General features: G+C 38.3%; 1 protein-coding gene across 1 annotated transcript in view; it reads left to right on the top strand.

Moving 5' to 3' along the window:
* The window catches only part of USH2A (usherin), a 407979-nt gene that overhangs the window by 274975 nt on the left and 105884 nt on the right, over nucleotides 1-27120 (top strand). The window contains 6 exon segments of the mRNA XM_009646839.1: nucleotides 9141-9475; nucleotides 12753-12875; nucleotides 15564-15727; nucleotides 17855-18064; nucleotides 19415-19617; nucleotides 21441-21553. Of these exon segments, the coding sequence (XP_009645134.1) occupies nucleotides 9141-9475; nucleotides 12753-12875; nucleotides 15564-15727; nucleotides 17855-18064; nucleotides 19415-19617; nucleotides 21441-21553 (1148 nt within the window).

Below are 27120 nucleotides of genomic sequence, written 5' to 3' on the forward strand. Positions count from 1 at the left end.
CTTAGTGTTGTTTAATTTTATAGTCTTTATAATTGGGGGAGAGTTGTGAATACTTGGTGCAGTTCCTATGCAGAGCATATTCCATGGCTGAGACATTACTTTGCTTCAGATGTCTAAGATTCTAAGACTTCTTAAAAATGTTAAAATTTCTCTTTCTTGTGCAGGACAGCAAGAGATTATATTTTTTTTTTTAGCTTTTATTACTCTTTTTTTGGTTATTATTTATTATATCTTCAAAAAATCGAAATGAAGTTAAAGGTGCAGAAGAGCTCATTGCACTTCATAACTGGACAAGGCTTGCTGCACCCAGTGGTTTTCTCGCCTTCTGCTTGTTTGCAGACGGCAGCACCAGAGGAAGTGGCTGGGATTTCATCTTGCTTGTTAGTCTTCTTACAGGTCTGTCAAATGGATTAGCTCGCTAGTGGTGGTATTGTTTCCTTCTCTTCAATTTTATGGCAAGTTCACATCAGAGTAGTAAGACCCTGAGACCACCCAGTGGGCTGTGCCGTGGCACGGAGGCTGTCTTGTGGCCCGTGTGACTGTTCTGTACTAGGAGATTACAAGAAGAACAAGGTATCACCTGTTTTAAAAACATTTGGGGGGGTTGCCCTTCTCTTTCAAACTAGGGTGTAGATCTGAATAGCTGCTCTGCAAAACTTCACCCCAGAAGTACGCTAGTTGCATGGGCAGAATGACTGTGAAGTATTGTGCAAGGATTGCAACTCAGTGGTCAAGAAGTTTTCCTGTGAGGAAATAGGATGGATCTGGTTTGGGATTGCTTTACACTGGTGCCTTTAAACTCTGATGAGAGGCCCAGAACGGCATACTTTCCCGCTCGAGCAGATCAAGCCCACCACACCTGCAGCGCATATATCACTTATGTAGGGTTCAAATCAAATTTGTGGAATCTGCTAGTGCCATACAATGCTCTCATCTTATTCGGTGTCTATAATGGTAACTCTTAAGCAGAGAATGGAAAACAAGCTGTCTCTTTGGGAGGGAGATTTTAATTACCTCTTGCCCTAGAGAGAGCTGTCCTTCCAGGTTAGAGCGGAAAGTATTGGAAAGGCACTCTGGGAAAGATTAGCGAGAGGCTCCTTTACCGAGCCACGGTTGCAAATCAATAGAGGCTTTCAGCTGTCAGTGCAACCAATCCCTAAACCATGAGTGCAAATATTTGCTTCTACTGAAAACAGAGAGAATTTACAAAAAAAGAGAAACATATTTCCATTCCTTTATTTAGTCATGGAATCAATATAAATGATTTGAGGATGTGGAGCATTCAAAGTTCTCCAGGATAGTACTCACTTGAGTATACAGCTTATTTTCATAGACCAAAGCTTTCAGTCTGCAAGGAGGAAAATATCAGCACAGCAGGTCACTCTTGGCATAAACATTTCTGATGTGTATGTGCTCCTTTAACATTTAATTTTAATCAGAACGGACCGATATCTCTCCATAACATTTAGCTCGCTTTCTTTTGTGCAACAGAAAGTGTAAAGCTGTCAATAATTTTTAAAGTACCCATTTCTGTGACACCTGCATGATATTTTTTAATATTTGCTGAATTGATAATGTTCATGGTAGCGGAGTATACTGTGCAATAAACTGCTTTTGTGGCTGATTAAATGCCAAAGTGAAGTGGAGGTATTCAGCAACTGCAAAAGCCGTTTATTTAGTATATGCCAATGCCATGAACATTATTCCTGTTACACAAGATTTGCTATACCCTAATGTACAGAAGTATAAAAGAAATTGTTTCCTTTTCTTGTGAGGGTTGCAATTGCTGTGCTGCTTCAATCTCATACTTCGCACTGATATGACATTCGGGAACGTAGCTAGGTTGAGCGGCTTGAGAAAGAGGCTGGTTTACACAGTGAATAATTATTTCAAGGAGTTCTTTGTGTAGAAAAAGCATTATGTGGCTGGCTACGCTGAACTAAATGAACTGCAGTATGCAAATTCTCCAACTTTGGCCATTTAACTTTCAATAAGAAAGCTTCCCTTTTGCTGCTGTGGCTGTCCTCTGAGGGCGTTGGCCTGGGGAAGACAGAGGAGGTCTTGGTTATTGGATTAATTGGAGACTTGCTGTGGCACATTTGCCTGTATTGCTCTCCCTTTGCTGGCCAGTGCCACTAACTGGACCATTGATAAGACAAGAAGCTGCAGCCACTCTCCTGTCATTCTTTGCATAGCTTCTTTCTCAAGATAGAAGTTGGCATCAGCTGTACTTAATCTTGATGTTTCTCTTGAGGGGAAAGGAAATTTCTTTCTTTTTGGTGCTTAGATAGGTTGTAAGAGAATGGCTTCATCCTGGCTGGATGAAGTAAGTACCTTACGGACATATATTTCTTGTGCCATGCTATTCCTTCATGATAACATCAGTTACAGACACTTCCTGCAGCTTGATTAGGGGCAAAATGAGAACAATGAAAATTTATTATTATTTCATGTTATATATGTTGCCTGCTAGAAATGAAGGGCCATGGTGATTCTTATCACCAAACTGTGATTCTTCTTTCTAATTTCTCTCCTTGCATATTGATTTAATATTGTCATTAATTTTCTATGGATTATTTCTTTTTCATAAGTATTTACTCATGACTTCTCTGACTGAGGAAGGGTTGTAGGCTTTTTAATTCCATTGTCATTCATGTTTGTTGTTACCCTCGGAGATGACAATCATTTCATTTACAGTTCACTTGCCATTCTTTTCGTTGTATAGAAGAAGCTGCAGCAGAGCGAGCTGGCATTCCACCCTACAGATTGAACAATGTCATCAGTTTGCCGCCCACAGGATCTTCAAAAGTTGCAGTCTGCAATCTTTCCTTCCATTCTCATTTATTGGTACAGAGCGATAAAATTTTCTAGTAGCTATTTCTCAAATTTGACTACTACATTGCACATGCAAGTGAGTAAACACAAATAAACAAGGCTCTGTCTTTACAGCTGTCTTCTTGATTAGTTCAGAAGCTGGACAGTGGACTGCTAAATGCCTGTTGTTTTGTAAATAGGCTGAGACTAAAATACGTGGGAGAAATATTTCAGCCGTATGGAATGGATACCACTGACACACTTAAAGCAATATACCCTGTAGTTAGAGTTTGAGCATCATCCATGAAAAGGAATGTATTTTCTTTATCCACTTCCCATTTCCTATGGAATTGCAATTATAGGCGCATGTTCTGGAGTTGGTTTTTGTCTCACACATTAATGTTTGCTGTCCTGTGAAGTTGCTTCTGACTACAGAACGTTGGATGCAATGGTAATAACTCCATGGTCACTGAAGTCTGTGACTAACCAGGGAGGTGATCCTTCAGTGATTTACCTCTGCAGGTCACTGTGTGATAGAGAATGAAGCTGTGAAGACCCTTCCTCTCTTCCAGTTTAAACCCCCCTGTTGCTATTTTATTCTCAAAATGCTTCAGGCTGCAGTTGCCTAAGAACATAATTTTGGTAATACAAACAACCCTGATACCTAGGCCTTCTACACTGAAGGTAGGTGCAATAAGACCACATAGCAGCTTTGTGCAGGGAAGAGGGGGAAAAAAAAAAAAAAAAAGAGTTTGGTCTTTATTCACAACACTTCCAGTTTTATGCAGGTATGCCTGGTGCATTGGGGAAATTGTTTAGGAGTGATCAATCCTTGTGTGAAGATTGCCTTGTAATGCTGCTAAGGTCAGTGAGACCTTGGTTTATTTGCCACATAAGTGCTGCTTGAGCGACTTAGGATACTCCAACACCCATAGGAACAACCTTAACTTGCACGCTAGAGGTTTTCCACATTTTAGGACTGTGATTTCTTGCACAGCTTGCTCATTTGGCACAGATCATACAGTGGGGTGAACTAATCAGGGTTTCATCAGCATTATCCCCCTGCCTTTGATATAGCTTAAACACTTTACTGTAGTAGGTGTTTAGGATCATAAATAAATGTTCTTTCTCTTTTTCCACTACTCAACCTAAGTGCTTCTAGAAGTTTTTGTAATAGCAATCTGTTACTGTGAACTCAATTGTGCCATTCTTCTGCTTGCTGAAGTTGCATGTAATTCATGTGCAAAGTGTATGAGAGCAATTATCAGTGACCTCTGTCAGGATTTGCTTTTCTGGTGTGATACTGGCTCTTGACTGAATCCCACTATAATTTCTGTTAAGACAGATAAGAACTCATGAGGAAATTCATCTCCCAACTACTTTTGGGGAGTCTGGGGGTTGGCAGAGGACTATAGTCCAGTGGTTGGAATGCAGAATCAGGGTAGCAGGTCTTTGTTTTCAGTTTTGGTTCTTTCTGATACATGACTTAGTCTGGGATTTAGTCTTTTCATCTGTAAAACTGGAATAATAATACCTGCAATTTGAGACTTACAACGTGCTTTGAGACCAACATTGAAAAGCTCTTAGTAGTGTATTTATAACAATCTGTTTGTAGATTTTGCAAGCAGCAGCTAGGAGGAATGAGAATAAAATGGAGCCAAACACGCTGATTTAAAAGCTAACTGTTGAAGCCAGGCCTGAACTAGTAAAATAGTTACTCATGTGCCAATGCCCCTCGTCACGTAGCTCAGAATTAAATTGCAGGGTTCCAACTGCTGTCAAAAAAAAATAAAAAAAATTCCAAGGTTATAACTGTTTAATGGGGGGAAAATGGCTAATTTCTGTCTCTTTAAATTTTGTGGTGGAGAAAATAAGGTGCTTTGATCTTTAAATGACAGCTTCCAGAGTCATTACATTGAATCAGTTAATCTCTCCCAGTAGTTACCTTATTCTCTCTTCCTCATGGGCATCCTCTTTCATGGTCTCAGTGCTGAGCTTCAAATCAATGAACAAACTGTTACTGCTTCCAACACAGCCTGTCTAGTGAGCTTTCCTGCTTTCATGCATTGCCAAGCTCTTACCTCAAACCTTGGCACATCAAAGTGGAGAAGTCCAGTAGTGCCACATGTCTGTTAACCAGGCTGGTTCTATCATCTTCGTTTATTCTGTATGGGTCAGGCGGTCCCTTGCCTCTTGACAAGAGAGGTTTGTCAGAGACTGCATGTTCTGTCATTCCCAGGTGACATATGTAATTCAAAGCAGGCCAAGTGACACAGCAGTGACTGTCAGTATCCTTGGTCATCCCTTTATCTAGTTAAAAAAAATACTAACCAAAGCGATAACTGATCTACGTGTCTTTGCGTGAGATATCCGTGCCCGGACAAAAATAAGTTGCCTCCTGTGTCATGCTGCTGACTGAATATTCTTTTTGTTCAGCCTGGTTTTCATTTCTTGTAGGAAAAAAAAAAAAAAAAAGATAAAGCATCTATGTTATGTACAGTATGAGGTATTTTACCTGCTAGTGCACAGCCAATGTTGTGAAGTAACACCTGCGAGTTTTTTCAAGTTTTACCAGCTACTGCACATGCTGTATAAAACTCAGGAGGTGAGGTTCCAGAGCAGCATCTGTTCTCCTGCCCGTGTTATTAATCTGTTCCTTTATGTGAAGGGGTTACAGTATATGGTGAAGCTTGTGCAAGTTCCATTAGAGTAATTTTGTAGTTTTAGACATAAGTTAGGCATCTAAAATGTAATGTAATTAAAAAATAACTCCTCTTCTCTTCCAGAAATTAAAACAAGGGTTTGCACAATTTTAGACACTTTTCTCTTCTGAGAGGGCAGTAGCAGGAACTTTCAAAAGTATTTGACATAGAATACTTTTATTAGAAGCCACCTTGCATTAAGTAACCAGTAATAGTGGGGTTTTTTCACTGATAATGACAGATTTACTGTATTAATACACCTAAAAAAGACCTCAAATATATTATCTTTAGTCATACTTCACTGAGGCAGAATTTCAGGATAGGTGCTACACCTCAAAAAAAAGAAAACCATAATTATGATTGCAGAAACGTGTGTTTTGCTTGTAGTATGTCTTCTGGCAACTTCAAAGGTACATCCCTGAAAATAAAAGCAAACCATGCACAGTCCCCTCTGTCGCGAATGAATTTGTGAATCCTGTTGCAAATCCTGCTCGCTACACCAGTTTTCTGTGAATGAATGTCTTTATACAGTTTGATTCAGTAGTGGTTTAGAACTTATTTGTGCCTTTACGGCAAACCACAGGATTTGATTGTGGTATTTTAACAGCACTCAATCATCAGTCAATTAACAAAGTGATTCGACAAAATTAATCAAAACAGCAACTTGGTTAAAGATTCAACGTTCACTCTATTACTGCATGGAAGTACACAAAGGAAATCAAGTTACAGTCAAGTTAGAATGATCCACAGAGAGGTCGTGGATGCAGAGGATAAGGAGGACCCTCCCATTGAATCATGAGGTTCAGAGTAGACCCCCTTGCTTTCTCAACTTCTGCTCAGAGAGGAGTCTAGCTGCAGCTAGGTCCAATCTTAGTCTCAGGCTTGGTCAACGGTTTATGTCTAAGTATAATATGTGTCTAGCAGCAGTCTAAGGTTTATTCACAGTTTTAAGGTGGACCACAAGATTTTTAGCAGCACTTGATCATTGACTATATTAACATTCACAGAGTTAGTAATTAAATCACACATCTACAGATTACTTAAATTGATTCACACATGTATAGACACACAAACATGATTATATCCATATAGATATATATATATGGGTATACCCACTAAAAATTCCCCTTGAGTTCAGTGAAATACTCATGTCAAATGTCTTGGCGTTTCTCAGCAGGTGAGGGTTGAGCCTCAAGGAGTGAAAGGCTTCAGCCCGGGCTCCACTGTTGGTCTTCGGCAATGGGCCTCCGACTTTAGCCAACTTTAGAGTTCGCGAGCTCTGAGAGGTGTCCCACTCGGAGCAAGGTGCTGGTCACAGCCCACTGCAGTCCAGGAGAGCTCAAAGGGCCTCACTCTGAGCCGCTGTTCTATAGGGTCATGAGATGATTGGCTTTAGTAATTTGTAAACTGTCATCTTGACCACAATGCAGCTGGAGATAGTACCGTTTCTCTTGGGTTGTGACCACGGTACCGCTCCGCTTGGTTGCGACCCAGGTGAGGGATGCTTCAAGGCTGTCAGGGCATAACTGATAGTTCCTTGTTCTGTCCCCTGCCTTGACCAGTCAACTGGTGTTTCTAAAAAGTGCAGTGCCTTTCCCACCTCAGCCACGTAGGAGTTTCTGGTACAATTAAGGGGTACTTAACTGACCAACTCACTACGCAAAGGCTGCAGTCTGGCAGGAATTCCTGAGGTTGTAAAGTGGTTGAAGAGAGAAAAAGACTGGGGCGGGGTGGGGAGGAATGACACACGCACCACCATACCCTCTTCCATGTGACATTTACAGTGCATCCACTGTGCGCAGTATGGTAGCAACAAAAAACATTGGGATTGGAAATTTCACCTGAAGTTTGCTGACCTGAATGCTTTCTACCTGCACTTAAAAACAACATTTTCTGTTGTCTGTGCTAATCATCCATTCTTCTCTGCTTCCTAAGCTTACAGCTAGATCACATGAACTACTTCATGAGTAGTTTTGCTCAATGTCTGTGAGAATGGTGCAGAATTGATTCCTACCCTCCGTGAAATTTTGCATTGTATTATCAATAGAATTTTCTTTCTTTGTTTGATTGTGATTTGGGGCCAGAAGTAACAGAAATCTGAATATAGCATTTGATAATTAGCCAGAGCTAAGCCTTTCCTATGTGAGCACCAATAATCTTGTTTGTGCTGTTCTTTACTCAAGATCACCCGGTTCCTAATTCTCTGTTTAATAGTATTCCAGATTCTGTTATCAAAATCCTTCAGCTTTCTCCAGTACTTTGCTGCCAGGTTTCTTACAAGTCTGACAGCCTAAGAGGTCCTTCTGTACCTAAGATATAACATTCCCTAATCCCCAAAGGTCCTTTAAAAATCATTTTATAAATCAAGCTTCTCTGTTTCCATGGCCGTGTGTAATTGTGCATATACCTTTTTAAAGATACTTACTTTAGAGGCTGGAGAGAATTAAGGAAAAAGTTCAACTTAAAATAAAGTATTCTGACGTACCTTCATCCAGGTTTTCTCCATTTCTGTGTCCTTTGCAATGTTGGATTCGGTCCTTAATTATCCCATGCCTGGGAGGAAAAGAGACAGCAGTTATTATAGACGAGTGGGTCAATGGCAAGGGAAACAGTCCCAGGGATGAGCAAAGCAAAGCTTTTCTGTTTCCTACACTGGGACTTCTAGGGGAGGAAGGATTGATAGATGCTCTTTGCCTTTATGAAACTTCGAGATTCTTAATACAGTTACATGTCCTCACTGTGTCAGTCTCAAGTCCCCTCTGTCATTGATACTGTGGCAAAAAGCCTTAAAAAAGAATTGAGAACATCCTTGCACTTTATGGTGCAATGATTTGAGTGTGAATCCTCACTGAAGCTGGTAAGAATAAATATATAGAATAATATACTTAAAAAAAAGAAAAAACTTAAAAGAAATCTCAGTTTAGTTAGAGTAAAACCACAATAAGTGTAGCAGTATGTGTATATATAAAATGAATTATGTATGTAATTTCCAATTTTTTGTGATGGATTTTTCTCAGCTTGATTTTATAATTCTAATAAGGGAAAATTGTGCATGTTTCTTGTCTGATACTTAACGGTGTGATTTATTACTTAAAAATAAAAGGGAAAACCTGCATATTTCATGATATACAGAGTGCAGACGAATCTTGTTTCTCGTGGGAGCTTAAGGCAGTTACACATTCCTGAAAACTGTGCAACACAAAATAAGGTTTCTTTTTACCTGCCACTAACAGATGAGCACACCAGGCAATACACCATAAGAGTTAGTGATCTTTATGATAATTAGTGTACTTTTGCTAATGCATCTGAACATCTCACAGAATTTTGAGTGAAGTGGAGCATTCACATTTTAATGGCGAAGTGAAATAGTAGATTTTTCAACAGTTACAACTGTTACTGCGACTCTCACTAAAATTAAAGGAGGTTAGATTTTTAACTGATGCACTTTTAAAAAATCAAATTTCGGTTACCTGGGAAAGGTTATACACAAAGTCTGTTGTGATGAAGAAGGAAAAACGCATCTTGAGATCACACTTGTGTTCATTTGTAGCACATTGTGTCTTCTGCATTCTGACTGAAAGACTTCTGTTGTTTTACCATTTTTTTTTTTTCATCCTCCTTCAGGTCTCATGGAAACCTCCTCTGATACAGAATGGTGAAATCCTTAACTATGAGATTCGCATGCCTGATCCACGAATTGTCATTCCTGGGAGTACTTCGTCAACGTTAAGTCATTTGGTGACTAACCTTACACCCTATACAAACTACTCAATCACTGTAATAGCTTGTTCTGGAGGCGATGGATTTCTAGGAGGCTGCACAGAGAGTTTGCCTACCAGCGTGACTACACCTTCAGCAGTTCCTCAGAGTGTTAGTCCATTGTCTGTTACTCCAATCAGTGAGTCCTTTATTGCTATTTCTTGGCAACCACCGCTGAGGCCAAATGGTCCTCATCTGAGGTAAGATTTTAATTGTAACTGAGATGGCAGTTTTCTTCTCCTTACTTTAATCTGACTCAGAAAATTCTGGGCAATGCAAGCTTTATGATGTGGTGTCTTCATTTCTGACCTTTCCAAGCTCCTCTTTGGGGTTCAGGAGTCCATGAGTGGACTCATGGAAAGTGGGTATGTTTAGAAGCAGATAGCAGGGTGAGCTTTGAATTGTTTTGAACTTATGAGGAGTCAGGATTATTAAAAGCAAATCTGGTGTCTATACCATGGCATTTACTTTGCAGAATGCATTTGGGAAGGCTCTGAGTCTTTTGATGCTGTCTGAAGAGACAGAAGGAGCAAGCACAGTATATTTGCGAAGTCATAACTGCTTTTGGCTGCAGCATCAGCCATGTTTTGGTGGTTAGTTTCAGGCACCATGTTCCACCAAAAAAGTGACAAGAAAAGTATGATATCTCTGTGAACATAAATATTTAACACATCCAATAGTCTCAATACTCTGTGGGGATTATTCTACAAAAAGAGAAAGTGACCATGGTAGTGTGATGACATGAAATAACCTTCAAAAATTAACTGATCAATAAATCGGAAATGAGAGAGCATGCGAGAAAAAAATGGAAGTTAAAATACTACAAGTTTGGTGGCAGAGCCAAAAATTTGGAAATGCAAGGAAGTGCTGCGTATAGCCAGCTGGATTTCACCACAGGAACTAGAGAAAGGTATCTCTTCTGAGATTTGTCTGGAATGATTTGTCTGGAAGGATCTTGATTTGAATCTATTTATTACTGAGTGTGTGTATGTATGCGCATGTATACATAAAAAAATGTATTTGAGTGCATGGAGACATGTATAAAGACAAATATATCTTTATACATACACAATAAAAAATGTCAAAGAAATCTTTCATTCTAATGCTTTAACATATTGGAAAACATTGTGCATGGAATTATATCTCTGTACTCCATATGTTCTGGTTAGTAGCTCTCTTCTAGGTGCACTGATGGGTTCAATAATTATCATGTAATGCTGTTTCGGTTGCGTATGTTATTACAGCACAGTAGCTTGACTCTTTCTTCAGGCTTAATTAGGGCCCACTACAACTGAATGAAATGATGATTGCTCTACAGTAAAATCTGAAGTTTTTGAAAAGCAGTGTCCGTTATTCTGGGGTTAACAACATGACCATTTTACCATAGATTATTGAAGTAATTCAGCACAACCTACATCTGCAGACTTCATTTCCTTCATGGTGTGCCATGCTGCCCTCAACAAGAGCAACCACTGAAGCAGCTGCTCTGTACAGCATGATGGAGCAAGAAGTCTTCAGCAAGCAGAGCAGCAGCAGCAGCTGCCAGTGGGGGTGATTTACACATGATCACCATTCATGAAATATATTGGACAGAATATGCCAGGACTGTTCCTAATAAAACTGTAATGATCTGTCTTTGGTTTCCGTTGACACTGATGAACCACTCATGTGAGAGTTGTTCTTGGGGTATAAAGTCATCTGAATGTTTTTGATGAGTTGGAGTTTAATTAGTTTTTATTATTTAATTTCTGGCCTTATAATCCCAATTTATGCCATAATTTGGTTTGGCGTCACTAAGGTCAGTTGCGCAATGCTTATTTGTACCTGTTGAGGATTATTGCCCAAACTCAAGAGTGAAAGTTATTGCAACTCACTCATGCTCGTCCTAGCTGCCATGGAGCATAGGAAGGCTCAGCTCTCTTGTAAGAGAGCTTCTCAGTTGATTTCTGGTTTTGAAGCAATGTAAAATCATTGTATGCAGTACCTATTAAATACCCTCTTAATTCAGGGTCTCAAATCTGGAATGGCATTGTTGTCCAACATTTCCTCATCAGACTGCAGCTGTTCTTAACCTAGAAAAGATAAATGTCAAATTACATGTGAAGCCCGTGGTCAGAGAGATCATTGCAACCGGGTGGTGACCCACACCAAGACGTTTTGCAGCATGCTTAAAAACAGAAGGAAACATTTTCACAAATAAGTGCTTAAAGTGAGAGTCTTTAAGATCTGCCTGAGTATCCATATGCTTTTGGCTGGAATTTAACAGTAGCACCTTTCCAAAAAGGAGGGACAGGGAAAGGATAATACAGAGCAGCTCAGCACTTTAGAGAACCAAGTTGTGTATTGAAGTGAATATGTATGTGTATATGACCCTACTTTGCTGGGCATCACTGGAAACACTATCGGAACTGTAGTTTGTTTAAAACTGCAGCTCATCATTGAAAGCAACTCCGGAGTGGTTCTATAATTGGGAGAAAGTATGCAAACATCTGGTGCCTTAAAAAAGAACCATCAAACTGAAACAAAAGTCCTATTAAAAAACTCCTGGGAAATGTAATAAAGAATAATAATCCTAAAGATTTTGAACAACTCTATATAGTTTTGTTTCATTTAGAGTATATTTTTCTGTGTAATCCATGGAATGATTAGGAAGTGCATGATATGTTATCCCCTTTAGTTTGTGTAGGCATGAAGTCATTTAATTTTTGATAAATTCCATAAAGATTTTGCATAAAAGATGACGATGAGTGAGTGATAGAAAGTGGGTGGAAGGTACGTTGTCTGGATCAGGCAGTCTTGTGGCTGACCCGATGAAAGATGGGTTTTAGCTGACCTGCTGTTTGGAACAGACAGGAATATACCTTCAGATACCCATTAAAACCAGGATGAAATAGTTTGGTCTTTCTTTCAAGCTCACATCATGAATGTCTACCCAAATAGAAAGATGCCTTACTGAGGTCTACAGATGGAACAGTTAACTCCTTCTACACCCATATTTTACACTGTGGTAATTTGCAAACACACGTTACACACAAATGCACACTGAAATTGCTACTACCGGTAAAATAGTGATAGCAATGTTATATGTTTCAGCACATTTTCCAGAGAGACACATTGTCATTTCATATTCTGTAGCAGTCTGTGCATATCAGATGGCATCAGTCAAGTCGGTATGAGACACGGATACTGGGCTATTTAGACTTGATCTTCATAGCATTTCCACAAGTTTAAAATCTGTAAATCATTAAATAAACTCATTATTTTAAATATAAGTGCTTCATTTTCCATTTTCAAAGTAGTCTTTTTTTAAGTGATTGAATGTTTTAAATCATGAAACATTAAAAATAATGTTTATCTCAGAAAGTTTACAGCTGTAAAAACAAAATAATGTGTGGCTTTAAAAAAAAAGGCTGATTTTTTTTTGTGTAATAACATTAGTTGAGATAATCCTGGTGTTCTGCTTGTCTTTTGTGTTAGATATGAGCTCCTGAGACGTAAAATCCAGCAACCACTTGCATCAAATCCCCCTGAAGATTTAAATCTGTGGCACAATATTTACTCAGGAACTCAGTGGTTTTATGAAGATAAGGGTCTTAGCAGGTGAGATTACAAAAACTATAAAAACAAATGCTGGCATTTTGTATAGTGTATGTTTAATAGTTCAAAGTATTTCTTGTGTCTTTATGTAGTGAACATATTAATTATGTAATGAAATATTTTTGTCATCATCTTTGGTGTTAATCATTCTAATATGCAGGGATTTATTATTAGTCTGTCATTCTTGAGTCATATATTGTTTTGCTCTGAAAAAAAAAGAAAAGAAAGATCTTGTGAAATTTTAGCATTGATATGCTCGTGCAATCAAACCATTTATATTTATGCGTATATATGATCTATACTTGTGTGTTGGCAAAGTCATAGCACAGGCGGAATGAATGTTTGAGAAGTGCTAGCTGGGAAACATGAAACGTGGTTTCGGCATTGTTTTCTCTTACCTGGTTTTAAAATGCAAATTAACAATTGCTTTAATATCTCCAAAGGCAAGAAGAGTATTTATCGCACTCTCAGCAGATCTAATTTAAGGGCAGCTTTGTGTTAGCTTCATTACAGTTAAATGCAGAGTGTTGAGAGTTGGGAAATGGAGGGTGGGTTCTGTTTCTCAGTATGTCAGAGACTACTGTGTGGTTTAGAACAAGGCATTCGCTCTTGATCAACCTTAGTTTCCGTGCCTCAAAGTCAAGGCTACCACCCTTAAGACAAGCAAATGCACACATTAACAACCTGTAATGGAAGATTCAACATGGATTCTGCATTGGTTTTTTGTTGGCAAAGTCTTGGGAAAACATTCATGGATGGTTTCAGGATGCGTGTTTTCTCTGTGCTGGTGTGCTTTATGAGGACTGCCTGTCAGTCATTGCCCCTCAGATATCTGTACATTGCTTCTACTTACTTTGATAAAAGCCGTGTGACCATCCCTCCTGAGCATGACGTGAACCAGCAGAATGTGACCTCTGCTCCAGGCTGCTGTACAGACCAAACCAAGGCAAGGGCTCCTGCCTCTGGCTTGTCACTGCCTGCTTGCTGACAGTCACTGCTCATTTTCATCCATTGCAATAACTGATCATGGAGCTGTTCTTTTACCCAGTCCTGCCCAAGCGTCCATTTCTTTCTTAAACTGTGCTTGAAATTCTAAATACAGTTTCCTTTGGGTTTAGCTTAGCTCATTTCAGCCCCACTGATGTGCATAGCAGTTATGTTAGCAATTCAGAAGGGGCAATAAATTCTGACGGGGTCTCAGTGACAAGTCGTTAGGCACAATGACCTTTTGGGTTGAATGAGCTATGGCCAGAAAAGTGTGCCTAACCCTCGCATACACCTGAACACTTCTTTTGAGGAGGGTTCTGCAATCTGCAGCTGTGTTTTTGCAGTCAACAACTCAGGATGAATGCGTGGCTGGAGACAAGATGCTGCAGAGAGATGCAAGCCTTATTTTTCACAGAAAGAAAATCCCTATATCAGCATCTATTTTCATTTTTGTCCTGTTTTAACCATGTTTCTGAATTAGTGGGTTTTTTTTATTTTATTCCTGCTAGAAGTCTATTTTCACAACATTTTTTTTCAGATGGCTTTTGCATTTCTAGTAGGCTAAGCCAAACTTCTTTTACTTTCATTGTTGGAGATATGGATCAAAAAATGAATCTCAAATTCTCATCACTAAATTGCAAGACAACAGATTCCATTCATCTTTGATTGCGCCTGTGCTGCAATGTCCAAGAGAATACTACATGTTTGCAAGCAACAGAAAGTGCAAAGAGGGACATAAGTTGTCACTGTTCTACGACGCTTATCATTACAGTTGGCGCTAGTGAGCTCCCATTAGTTTGCTTTCTTCTCCGTGGGACCACTATAGCTTAGCTCTTTTGAAAATCAGACTGGGTGGTTGCATAATATAAGGTGCTATAGTAAAGCAGTAAAAAAGAAAAGAGTAAATATGCAATGTGAGTGACTTTTCATTTTGTAATCTAAATATTAGGCATTTACTGTCTGTTCCTTTATTGTGTTTGTAGACAGCTATCCCAAAGTGCTGCAGCTTCAGTGAAAATTTGAACAAGATGATCCTGTGTTTCGGGGGGGAGGGGGAGCTTTTTATGATGGAATTAATTTTAATATTATGAAATCCTACTTAAAATACATTACTCTGCCATTTGATATAGAGAAGAAATTAAGGAGTGACAGCCACTTGATTTACTAAATATACATGAAGTATTTAATAAAACTGTGTAAGTTGAATATACACAGTTCTGAAGAAAATTACTTTATTAAATGAGTTTGCATTCCTAGGCACTTTTTTTGGATGTTTTTGTAGTGAGAGAGTTCTGGCTGCGTGGTGAATCACTTTTACAAATGAGACTCTGCAAGTTAAAATCAATGGGTTTCCCAAAAGAGGAAAAAAGCCTCATTTGATTAAATTCTGATCCAAATTTTGGCAGGTTGCCACTGCTGTAATTACATATTGAATTGAGCTATAATCTCTCAACACCTCAGAAGCTACAACTATGAAGAAGTGAAATAACGTGTTTTATTTTTGTTACCATGTTAATGGTGCTGAATTATTTCAAAAAAATAGACACCTCTTACAGAGTCTTCATTGGTGCAAGCCACGCAGCTGCACTTGTTGGAGAAGGAGGAAAGAAACAGCAAAACTTTGGCACAGGCAGAAGGTTTACAGCAAATATTTTCTACATCTGTGTTTTTCGTTCCGTTTAATTATTTTTTAAAATGTCTTAGGTACACAACATACGAATACAAGCTCATAGTGCACAACGAGGTAGGATATACATCAAGTGAAGAAGTGATAGCTACTACATTAGCGGGCTTACCAGAGAAAGGCAGTATCCTCATTGCACGTGCTGTTAATCATACTGCTGTAGAAGTGGAATGGTCAAAACCAAGTAAGTGTGCTTAGTATTTATTCCAGTAACTAGATGTTAACCTGCCATCGCTTATGTTGGTCTGCCTTGCTCTCATAGAAAACACAGTCCTTGTCTTGATTTATAATATCCCTAGGAGTCCTTGAAAGTAGAGGAAAGAAAGAGGGAAAAAAAATATGCACATTTTGCTATTTCTCAGTCATGTTTGTATTTATTGTATGCTATTTCTGCAGAATGACAATAGTGAAAGTTAAGAAATAGTTAATGCAAACTTATGAGAAATCTATAAAGCAGTAGTGCACAAAATCCTGTTGTCTTTGTGGTATATTTCATCTCTTTGTATGAAAATTTACATATACTTTCCGTCAGGATGAGAGGATCCTCTTTCTCTCTCTTTTTGCTCTCCTCCTTAAAATGAATTTAGCCAATTTCTCTAGTTGGTTTGCTAATACAGCAATGGGGAATTTTTTCATGACTTACATGCAAATGATTTTATAAGGACTGGGTGCTGAATTGCAACAAATGTAGTCTCTTTATTTTATAATTGCATGCCTGAAGTAAGCATGCTTATAAAAACTGACAAATGTAATAGATTTGAAGCAGCTCACTGAAGTTTCATTACCTTAGTAATCTAAACCCCTGACCTTCTAGATGTAGGTAATGCAATCTGATTTTATTTTCATTCATACCTTAGAAATTTTCTTCATATATGTTTGTGAGTACAAAGGTTAAACACCAAGACGGGGCCATTCGTTATTTGAAAACCTTATCATATTTTGTTACTTCTTATGTTGCAATAAGCATATTAACTCTTTTGTATACCCATGTTTCATTTTTTTCATAGTATTAGTTTTTAAGTAATTTTCTCGTTTTCTTTGGGAACTTGGGAGTCCTTAATGCAAGTTGCTGTGTTAGTTTTCTTTTTCTGGAAAACCTACTGAAGGTTCTGACTTCTAAGGATTTAGGACTGGTATCTGTGCCACTTAAAAATAACATATCACTCTTGATTAAGAATTTCTATGACAAAACTGTGTACTATTAAATCTGAAAATATGCTTTTAGCTTTTATCAATGCTATTTCCCAGTCCACTGAGCCCTGTTCAGTGGCACAGCAGGTCATCTAAAGCAATATGTATCAGTGCTTAGAGTTTTTGTCATAATTGTTCTTTTCCTCTTGATGCCTACTGGAGATGCAGTCGCATTTGATCAGGTCTGAACTTACAATGTTTGACAAAGGACAGATAAGATAACAGAGTATATCTGAGTTACTAAAATGGAGAAGCAAGGCTTGCTTGGGATCTTTGTTTATCCACCAGCTCAGGCCAATGAATGTCCTTCCCCACATTGCCAGAAAATTGTACTGGTTTGTTTTATTTTTCTTCCTTTCACTGCGGAAGCTAGTGCTGGGCAAAACACATTTTAGGAAGAAATGTGAGGAGTTGGGATTTTCCCCTCTAAATATTACACTTCTGAGTATACTACAGCTTTATATGCAGATGATGCTATCATGCTTGTTCTAAAACAATAGCATGTAGATTTTTGTTTTCACTATGGCCAAAAGGTCATCTGTGTAAAGTTGAATGTAACTATAATTCCAGACACAGGCACTTGCCCCTTATTCATGGCTAGAGGACTAACACGGGAATTCAGTACTTTGGGGGTGGGGTAGGGATGTGGTTTTTGAAGGGAAGGGTCAAAAAGGGAAAAATCTTTGAGGCTTCCACCTTAAACTCATGCCCTAGAGCAGTCTGATTTGCTCTCTTCCTCCTACCGGGGTGAAAGCCATCCTTTCACAATGGCAAGCTGGAAGGTCTGTGCACCACTGCTAGGAGTGGATTTCACCTATTCATTTGCTTACTCTGCAGGTTCCATTGTCATCGTGGGGATGTCTGCAGAAAGAAAGCTTTCCCCAGTGTTAGATAGGATGACAAACTGTTAACGATTTTGACAAGTTTGGAAGAGCAGTCTGCATCTCTGCTTGTAAGGGTGAAACTGAAGGCATTGGATGGAATCTTTGCTTTTTTTTTTTTAAGTAAGGGGATCTGCATAAAATTAGTTTTTCTCTTCACAGTAAATGTTGTTGGTAAAAAACTTGCTGACTGAATATTTCCCAGTTGATCTCCCAATGTTTTTCCTTTCTTTTCTTAGCACTACAAGATTTGCAAGGAGATGTTGCATATTACACCCTCTTCCTGAATTCTACTGATGAAAGAAGATCTCTGAGGATCCAGGCTGATGTAAACTCTATGGTCATAGGTGACTTGCAGCCCAACACAGAGTATCAGATATTTTTTCAAGTTTTTAACGGAGCCCACAGCATCAACAGTGAAGTTGTGCATGTGACTACCTCAGATGGAGGTTGGTTAGCAGCGAATGCTGCTTGGTTTAAAATCTGAGAATGAAATTGATTGATTTTTGTTAGGGTTGAGATCAGTCATCCTGCCATTATAAAATTTCCGGTATAAAAGGAAAAAGGGCTAAAACGCTAAAATGCTTAAGTGCTGGTTGTCATCATGTGGTAGATCAATAAACGGTCCCACTGAGACAGAAGCAAAAGCTCTAATAGCAGATATTAACCCAGTTTGTTCTCATCTTCTCCTGCATACTCCTTTCTGTGTGCACTAAGTTTGGAACCGAGTTCATATCAATAAATGGTGGAATTTAGAAACAATTAATCGGTTTTTTAAAAGATTTGCTCTGTGAAGCGATATGCTTTTGACATGACAGTCATACACAGGGCCTTTCCTGACTCACCAGAAACTCTGGGTGTAAGTTCAGCCTCAAAGAAAATTCTTTATGAGTCATTTCTATGCCAGTGGGCAAGTGCGGGGGGGAGTGGCGGGGGGAGGAATAAAATAAAAAAATAATTGTGAATCCAAAATGTGTTTAGAATGGTCTTTCTAATCTTCTGGCTTTATAAAGTCTCATTATAAACATTATAATATCATTACCTCAGAAGCAAGTGTTCCAGGTCATTAGCAAAGCACTTTAAGTGAGGATTCCATTTCCTTTCTGATGCCAAAGGTCAGCACCTTTTGTTTATAAAATAGAATCGATCACAAGGACAATTTTTCAACTGGTAAAGATGGGTTCTTATGACAAAAATAGGTCTTTGCATGGTTATTTCTGACATGCTTAGATAATTACGTAATTTAACGCTAAGGAAGGTGTGGGGTTTTTTTCTTTTTTTTTAAAATAAGTGGTAGATTTCATCATTACCTATAGTAATCAACATTCAAAACCATTTGCATAATGACAATATTGCATATTGCTTCATAGTGCTTCAGCTACGAGGCTGATAACGTCACGTTCCACCAGACATAAAGTATTTTGGTCTTAGGTTTTGCTTTAAAAGCTCCATTTTTCTCTTTTTTTGGAAGGATTAGGATTGGGGAAACATAAAAATAATGTTTGTATGTTGGCAATGCAGATGGGTGAATAATTTATCATCATATCTCACTGGCCACATACTACTGATGATTGACACTGTGCTGCTGGTATAAAGCACTTTACCATCAGCTCTCATGGTTTCTAACTGAGAGTATAATAAGCCAATTTACAGAAGACTACAGACTGTGATAACTTCATCAGAGGAAAGCAGATAAGCAGTGAACCCTTTGCTAAACCTAAATACTAATCTGCATTTGGTTAAACAAGTGCTTTTGCAGAGACAGCTGGAGTTTATTCAGTTTCTTCCTTTATTTCTAGAGCCTGAGGGCATGTTCCCTCCAGAGGTTGTCATCATCAACAGTACAGCTGTACGTGTCATCTGGACATCGCCTTCAAACCCAAATGGTGTTGTCACAGAGTACTCTATCTATGTAAATAACAAGCAGTACAAGACTGGAATGAGCGAGCCGGGGTCCTTTATTTTAGCAGATTTGTCTCCATTCACTGTATATGATATACAGGTTAGAATATCTTTTCTGGGTTCTGTAATATACTTTAATTTTATATAAAGTATGTCTATTTCCAAGCGGAATATTGTTTCATTAATTTCTTTACATACATGGACATGTATTTGCACTGATATTTGTGTGTGTATACATACGAAGCATAAATTTATTTTCAGCATATTTTAGGTCTGTGTACACTTTTCATAATACAAGTTTCCATTATCTTTTTTCAAACCATCAAAACTCCATTTACTTTCCCCTAAATGCTCTGTGCTACAACATTAGCAAAGCCTCAACATATATTACAAAGAGGCAAAGATTCTACTCCTACTCATTAAAAGAAAATTGCAATTGTTTTAGAAACATCAGGCATGCATAATATATCAGCACAGAGAAATAATGATATTGCATTTGTCATCCTTTTATCATTTTTTTTCTTCCTTATCCTTCTGAGGAGGAAGCAGAGCTGATCTCTGAAATCACAGTAGTACTTTTTATGCTGTTAATAAGTACAATATTTTTTCTTTGCTTTTCCCTTTCTCTATCTCTAGCTTTGCCTCTCTGTTCATATATTTAATGAAAGGCAAAATACTGTGTGCAGAGTAAAAAAAAAATAAAAAAATCTTTCTGTCCTTAAGTTGTATTAATGTATTCAAGAAATGCATTTTGACACTTAATTGTAACTGTACCTGTCTGTTTTGTTCAGGTTTGGTTTGCATTATATATGAGAAGGACTTAGTAGTACCATGTGTACTTTGTTCTGAAAATTTGCATCTAGTTACTACATGCCATAAATAAACATCACAGGCAGGCATACTGTAACCGATTTCTATGTTCCAGCCCCTCTGAAACAGCAAACCTCCATCCATGAATACACATATGACTTTCTGAATGCCGCTTGGAAACACATTTGTCTTTTCTCAATAACAATGCAAATTCAGTGTACTGCCTCACTTATAGACCCTCTATATTAATTTACCGTGGCCACCTTCTGTTGCTTGAGATGTTATTTATTCTTCTGTTCTGCTTTCCTAGTCTTTGTACTGGACATATATTTGCATCAATGTGATAGGTAAAACCAAAATTAGCTGGTCTTAATATTTTTTTCTTTTAATTCTTTTTTTTCTTATCCTGGAAACAATATTATCTTGGATGCATGCACATCTCACTGGTAATCTTACTGCGTTATCTTTCTTTTTTTGTGCTCTTTCATTCTGAGTAACTTCTCCACTGACAGTACAGAAACAACGTTACCATCCTTCAGTAGCTATTTCACTTCACCTCTGCTTAGTTTAATCCCAAGAAGTGAAGGAATGAGTTTTTATTTCTGTGACATTTTTTGTAACAAAGTGACAAATACGATTCCTGTTTGCAATTTTCACTCTTAATTTTCCAGAATAGACGTGAAGGAATAGAAAACACTGAGGAAAAAATATCTTTATTTTAATGTCAGAATATATGGTAGGTGTAGAAAACTTACTGTAGGCCCCAAATCAAAGTACATTTTTTTTCAGTATTGTGTACCAGATTCTACATATACGTACAGACAAACAAATTCACTGCAACTCTCTTGGTGATAATTTCACAGAGAACAGCAATTAGTGCCAGAGACCTGCATGTAGTCTTTTTTTTTTTTTTTAATGGTGTGGGAAAATGTGATACAGTATATTTCTGGTGGATATACTTATTTCAAAGGTGTGGTATTTTTATGGCTATATGGAATCTGTTAAATAGAAAAGAATAAAATCTTGGGTGAAGAGAGAAGTAGAGAGAAACAAGTAGCAGAGCTGAATAATTTCTGCAGCTAAGTATGTGAAACCCATGTTCTTCTTCATCAGATTGAAGCCTGCACGGTATACGCCTGCGTGAGAAGCAACGGGACCCAGAGTACAACTGTGGAAGATGAACCAAAGCAGCTGTCAGCACCCATGATTCACGTAATTGGCTCAAGGTACTACCCTATAAGTGGCTTTCACATACTGGAGCAATTTGTGGCTGGAATAGGGAACAGAATGTGAGGTTGTCTTCTCTCAATTCAGTAAGGTGCTTAAAAGAATTCAGTATACACTTTGAAAACATTTTTCATGGTGCTTGGTTTTGTCTTAGAGTTTTTGGCCAAAAGAGTAACTGAAGAAATCTCACCCTCGGTTGAATGTACATATCCATTTGGATATCGCTGCGCTGTGATAATAAATAAAGCATAAGTGGAAGTAGTTAAGAGAAGAAGTGTAGAGCAATGAAAATTATCACATTTTGCTGTCAGTTAAGAAGAGGATGATTAATGCCCAGGGAGCAAAGCGATGCTGATAATGGAAACAGAATAATTGTGGGTAAAAAAAAAAAAGTCACCTATCACAACAGTAAGAATTAGTAAGCTATCTTAAAAGGCATGCATATCTATGTCTCCTTGAACTGCTGTTTGCAGTCTGCCTATCCACTACATCCATGGGCATGGGCAAACTTCTTAATTGTAAAGGGAGCATCAGATTTGCAGTCCTCAGAAGCAGCCAAGTAGTAACATATACAGTGATTCTTTGGGAGTTAATATCTTCCAAAGACAGACTAAAACTAAGCTTGCTAACACATTTTTCAGAATTACACCAACAATAAAACAATTAGCATCCTGTGTGTATGTCATTGTTTTGTGATTTTATTACACTTCTGGTGGAGTATTGTCAGTAGCAGTGTTTCTTTCATAAAAAGAAAAAAAAATCTCTTTTTTACATAATAAAAATCTAGCATCTGAGCCTTCAGAAATGGCCAACAGAATGGATTTGCTTCTCCAGTCTCTTAAGGACTTTGGTTTGCTGTTTATCGTTCCTACATTTTGCTTGAATTCAGCATTTGTCTCTGTATAAGAGTGAATTAAGCTTGCTATTTTTCTGTCACACATACAGATATAGTCAAAGCTTGTTTGATGCTAAGAACTCAATTCAGGATCTCATCTTTTGCCCTTGGCTTTAACTTATGTATGCCTTTGTCTGTATTGTCTGTACTGCAAACACTTATGCATGTTTCTGCTATTATATATAGACTAAATATGTCATAACACATGAATGCAAAAGGATCAAAAATGCCTTGCTACTTTATAATCTGCTCAGCCAGAAACAGACTCTGTTCCTACACTGCCTTTTCCTACATGTCATATTATCATCAGCTGTTCTTATATCCCAAAAGAATACTAACTACTGATCGATTGCCCGGACATGTCTGGCCGTGGCCTACACGTGCCCCGGGTAGTTCATTTATTTGCCACGGTGGATTTGCTAGAGTGGAATTTAATCAATAGCTAATTCATTAATTCTGGTCCTCGAGTATGTAGGGATTGTGCAGTATAAAAATGACTGGCTGGCTTCAGCTTTGATTGAAATATGACAAACACTACAGCTGACAGCTTCAGCAGGTGCTGGGCTGAATATGAATTTTGCTTATTTATCCTCCATAAAAGAAAAAGCTTGGGTAAAAAAAAAAAAACAGTTTGTGTAGACAAGAGGACATTTTAATACACATCTGTCATCAGAGAGAGAAAAAAGGCATTTCTAGAGTATAGGCTCATGGGATACCTGAGATATAATACAGACTGTGCAGTTTATTGTCTTTAATTGGAATCATGGTGTTTTTCCCTTTTCTGAACCGGTTTGGGGGGCTGTATTATTGATGAGAATGCTGTAGGATAATGTCTTTGTAGCATTCACAAATAATTGTTTTAAAATTTGCCTCAAGGTGCTGCATGACATAAATTATAATTTCACCCACCAACTTCTTAGAAGTCTTTCTGATAGCAGCTCCATCCACACTGTTCTAATGAAGGTTATACCACCAGAGCCATTATAAATACCTTCCTTTTCCACCCTTTACAGTTAATAACTCAGCTTCAGGCTGAAACTTGGCACAAAAGGTCGCAGTCCTGGAATGATTATTTTATAATGCCAAACTTCAAATAGAAAGCAGTGTGGGACCCACTGAAGTCCTAAGTCAGTTTCTGGTTTGTTATGTTTCTCATCTGGGTTTTGGTTTTTTTTTTTTTTTTGGAGGTGGGTTTATTCACCATCTGTAGGTACAAAAAAATCCTATGGACATCAAGTATGCATTTTTTTTTTTAGTTAGGACCTCAGTGGTTGTCTCTATAGAGAAGTATTGTATATTATTGTGCAGATTAGAAAGTTCTCCGAGAACTGTTTCCATGTGGATGCTGACTTAAAGTTTGTATAGTGGATTAAATTCTTGTGGTGTGTTGGAAAATACTTCATTTCCCTTTAAAATACTTTTCTTTTTTCTCATATTCCTTGTAATACAGCATGCTTAGGTTTTCCCTAATCATAATACCTAGTAGCAGCTTTGTTCCTTTCAGAAAACTGAGGCACAATGCAGATGAACCCTGCCAGAAATTCTGTTCAGTGCCTAATTAAAAGGTCGATGGCTCTGAAAACACCATGTGGCATACACTAGGGAAAACCCTTCAGAGCATCGTGAAGGAAGACAGAGCCCTTTATGCACCGTGGGGAAACCAGAAACCATGGTCAGGGTGTAACAGAAAGCTCAAAGAAGATAAAGCCGTGGGAGAAAAGCTGGGTGAATTATTTGGTTTGATGCTCAGTATCATGGAGCTTGGGAAGATTTCTGTATCAGATGCTGTCCGTGGGTGAATGAGCTGGAGGAGCTATCTCAAATTAACATGTTAGTGAGAAAGATTTTGGAATAATTGGGTGAAACATATAGTAATAAATTGTTGGGATGATGGTATTTGCTCAGGAGCTCTAAAGGAGCTCAAATATGAAAATGTCAAACTACTGCTCTCTGTAAAATATCCTTTAAATTGGTCTTCGTACTGAAGGAATGGAAGATGAGACAAAGTAGTGCAGATTTCTCCAAGGGGATCTGGGGAACTGAAGACCAGTAAGTCTGATTTTCCATACTGGGAAAATGGGCGGAAAGTCAAATAAAGGGATTTATAACTATGTGAATAAACATGAAATGCTGGGGAAGATTGCTGTAGAGTCATGTCCAACCTGTGTGTCCAGGCAACGTACAAAGCCAGGTTTCTCTAGTATGCTTAGTTTTATAGCCCTTTACCTGAAGTGTCCAAGGCAGTGCTCCCATGGAGGACACCGGGTCGCTCTCCCTACTTCAGTAATGGGAAAAACAAGGCACAGAAGAATTTCACACAGAAGTTCATAGAAACAATAGAAGTGTGATGCTATCTATCAGACTTTCTGTACTGTGTCATACCGCCTCTCCAATTCTGTTAGCACTGCAGTCCACGCTACTGCAGGTAGTTAACTCCTGTGCAATAATGCTGAAGCAGTTGCTCAGTATGTGTGATCTTCTGATGAGGAAAGTATTTCATCCACCAGTCATTAATAATAGCAGTGTTCCATATCTTAGGAATGTCGGGTGAATCTTGTGATTTTTTTTGTGTGATTTCTTTTTAATTCCAGCTCCTGAAAGTAAAGTCATTAAATCTTAGATTTGATGTGATTTTTTAAAATGTAAGCCTTGTATTAGATGAGGCTAATACAACACTTGCTCTCAAGATTCAAAAGTGAGGCCTTATTATATTCTTAATCTTGATGGTTAAACCTCTACTACTGAGCTGAAAAAAAATCAGGAGGAGTTCTTTTCATGCCTCATGGATACTTGAAGCTGGTGATACTTAAAGCAGGCAAGAACCAGAATTTCTTTTACAAAGTCTGGTTTATCAAAATGTGCCTGGTGTTATAACAAACCTGAAATATTGGTATTTTTGATGGATATATATATAAAAAAATATTTCTACCTGGAAACGCCAAAATTGTCTTCACATACTTGAGACAAAGGATTTTAGTTTTGCTCTGGTGCACCAGAAGCAAATACACATTTGTGGATCAGTTTGAAATTGTTCTTTATCTCCTGGAAGTGCTGCAGTGTCTCATGGACCTCGTAGTCTGAAGCAGTTCTTTTCTGTGAACCTGGTTAGGCTGCTTCTTGTCTGGGAGGTGAGCCCTAGTTCAGTATTTTCGCCACTTTGGCAGCAGTCGCAGAGGGACTTACCCAGCATTTGAACTATCACAAGAGGCACATGCTTGAAATGAAGTTTTCTCTGGGCAGACAAGGGCTATATGCCACATGTGAGGTGGTATACAACTATCTGTGCCCAGAATTTGCAAGTCTGCTTCTCTAGTTTGGGCTGTGGGCACTCAGCAGCATAGACACAGCTGCTCCAGTTTACCTGAGAGGGAGCAACTGGGGATGAAGAGAAGGAGAGGGTGGGCAGGCTCTGTCCCTGTGTTTGTGCAGCTGTATCAAATGCACTGTATGTGATACAGCTCAATGCATGCTAAAGTGAAGGTTCTCAGCTCAGCCTGGGGGTCTTCTTCAGATGGGGGGTGTCAAAAGCCCTCTGCAGTCCCATGAAAACCCTGCTGATTTTTTTTAAACTGAGTTGTGTATTGCTTTTGCTGTGATGCTTTCAAAGCCACCAGAATTTGCCATGGGTGGCAAACATCAGAAGGTGTAGACATAACTGAAACATTCCTAAATTTGTGAAGGAGTCTGCCTATCTGTGCGTTGTTATTGGAAGGTCATACTGAGTCTTACCCTTTTCGTGGCACTGGTCAGTGAACTCCCATGCCACACGATTTTCTTGTGCAGCTGCAGCTTTGCACAATACCAGGCTATGTCCACCCCAAATATGTATCTATAAATTGAATAGTAATAAAGTGATTGCTTGTTAAAAGGAAGAAATACACGCTGAGCTCTGCAGAAAAGGCAAAATGATCAAATCATTGCATCAATTCTTAGGCCAACTTTGAAATTATTTTAGAGAGAAATATGACTTGCAAAACTGCAAAAACTGGCACAAGACTTTGAAAATATACCCTTGAGGGTCTGAACGAAACTTGCAAAAAGCAAATAATTCAAAAATGTGGCTGGAAATGCTTTCTTTGCTCTTGTGATCTATACTGTACAAAAAGGAGGCGAAAGTTACAATGACATTTATAAAGATTGAAGTATTACCCTTCTTTTCCTTTTCTTTTTATCTTTTTTTTTCTGAAGTTTATACAATATGTTTTCCTGCTTTTATGTTTTTAAGTTAGGTCCTGTAACATTATTCAAATGCAGATGTGTGCAAGTGTATGATCATGTGCATGTGGTAGAATATGTAGTGAATACAAAGTAGCCACAAGCAGAATATGGAATTAAATCCATGGTTCAGATGAAGACCTTGGAATAATAATGGTGACTCTACAAGTCACCTATGAAGTTATTCCTTCATAGGTGACATTAATTCCTGTTCTGCCAAGGCTTATTGCTGTGTGTATTCCTCTGTTTGTACATTAAGGAAGTGAAATAATAATTCATTTATTTTTATTCTGTTAAGATGTCAAAGTTTATCTTGGCAGCTGCTGTTTCACTGTAACATTTTAACTTTAAATTAATGCTAGTTTCTGATGTCACTGGCATCCTGACAGTGACTCTGTAATTGGGACATGGAGATTAAAAAGAGATACTTGGAGCCTAAGTATGTACTACGCAATG

The sequence above is a fragment of the Egretta garzetta genome, unplaced genomic scaffold (assembly GCF_000687185.1).
Source record: "Egretta garzetta isolate BGI_Z169 unplaced genomic scaffold, ASM68718v1 scaffold339, whole genome shotgun sequence".
Taxonomy (NCBI): Eukaryota; Metazoa; Chordata; class Aves; order Pelecaniformes; family Ardeidae; genus Egretta; species Egretta garzetta.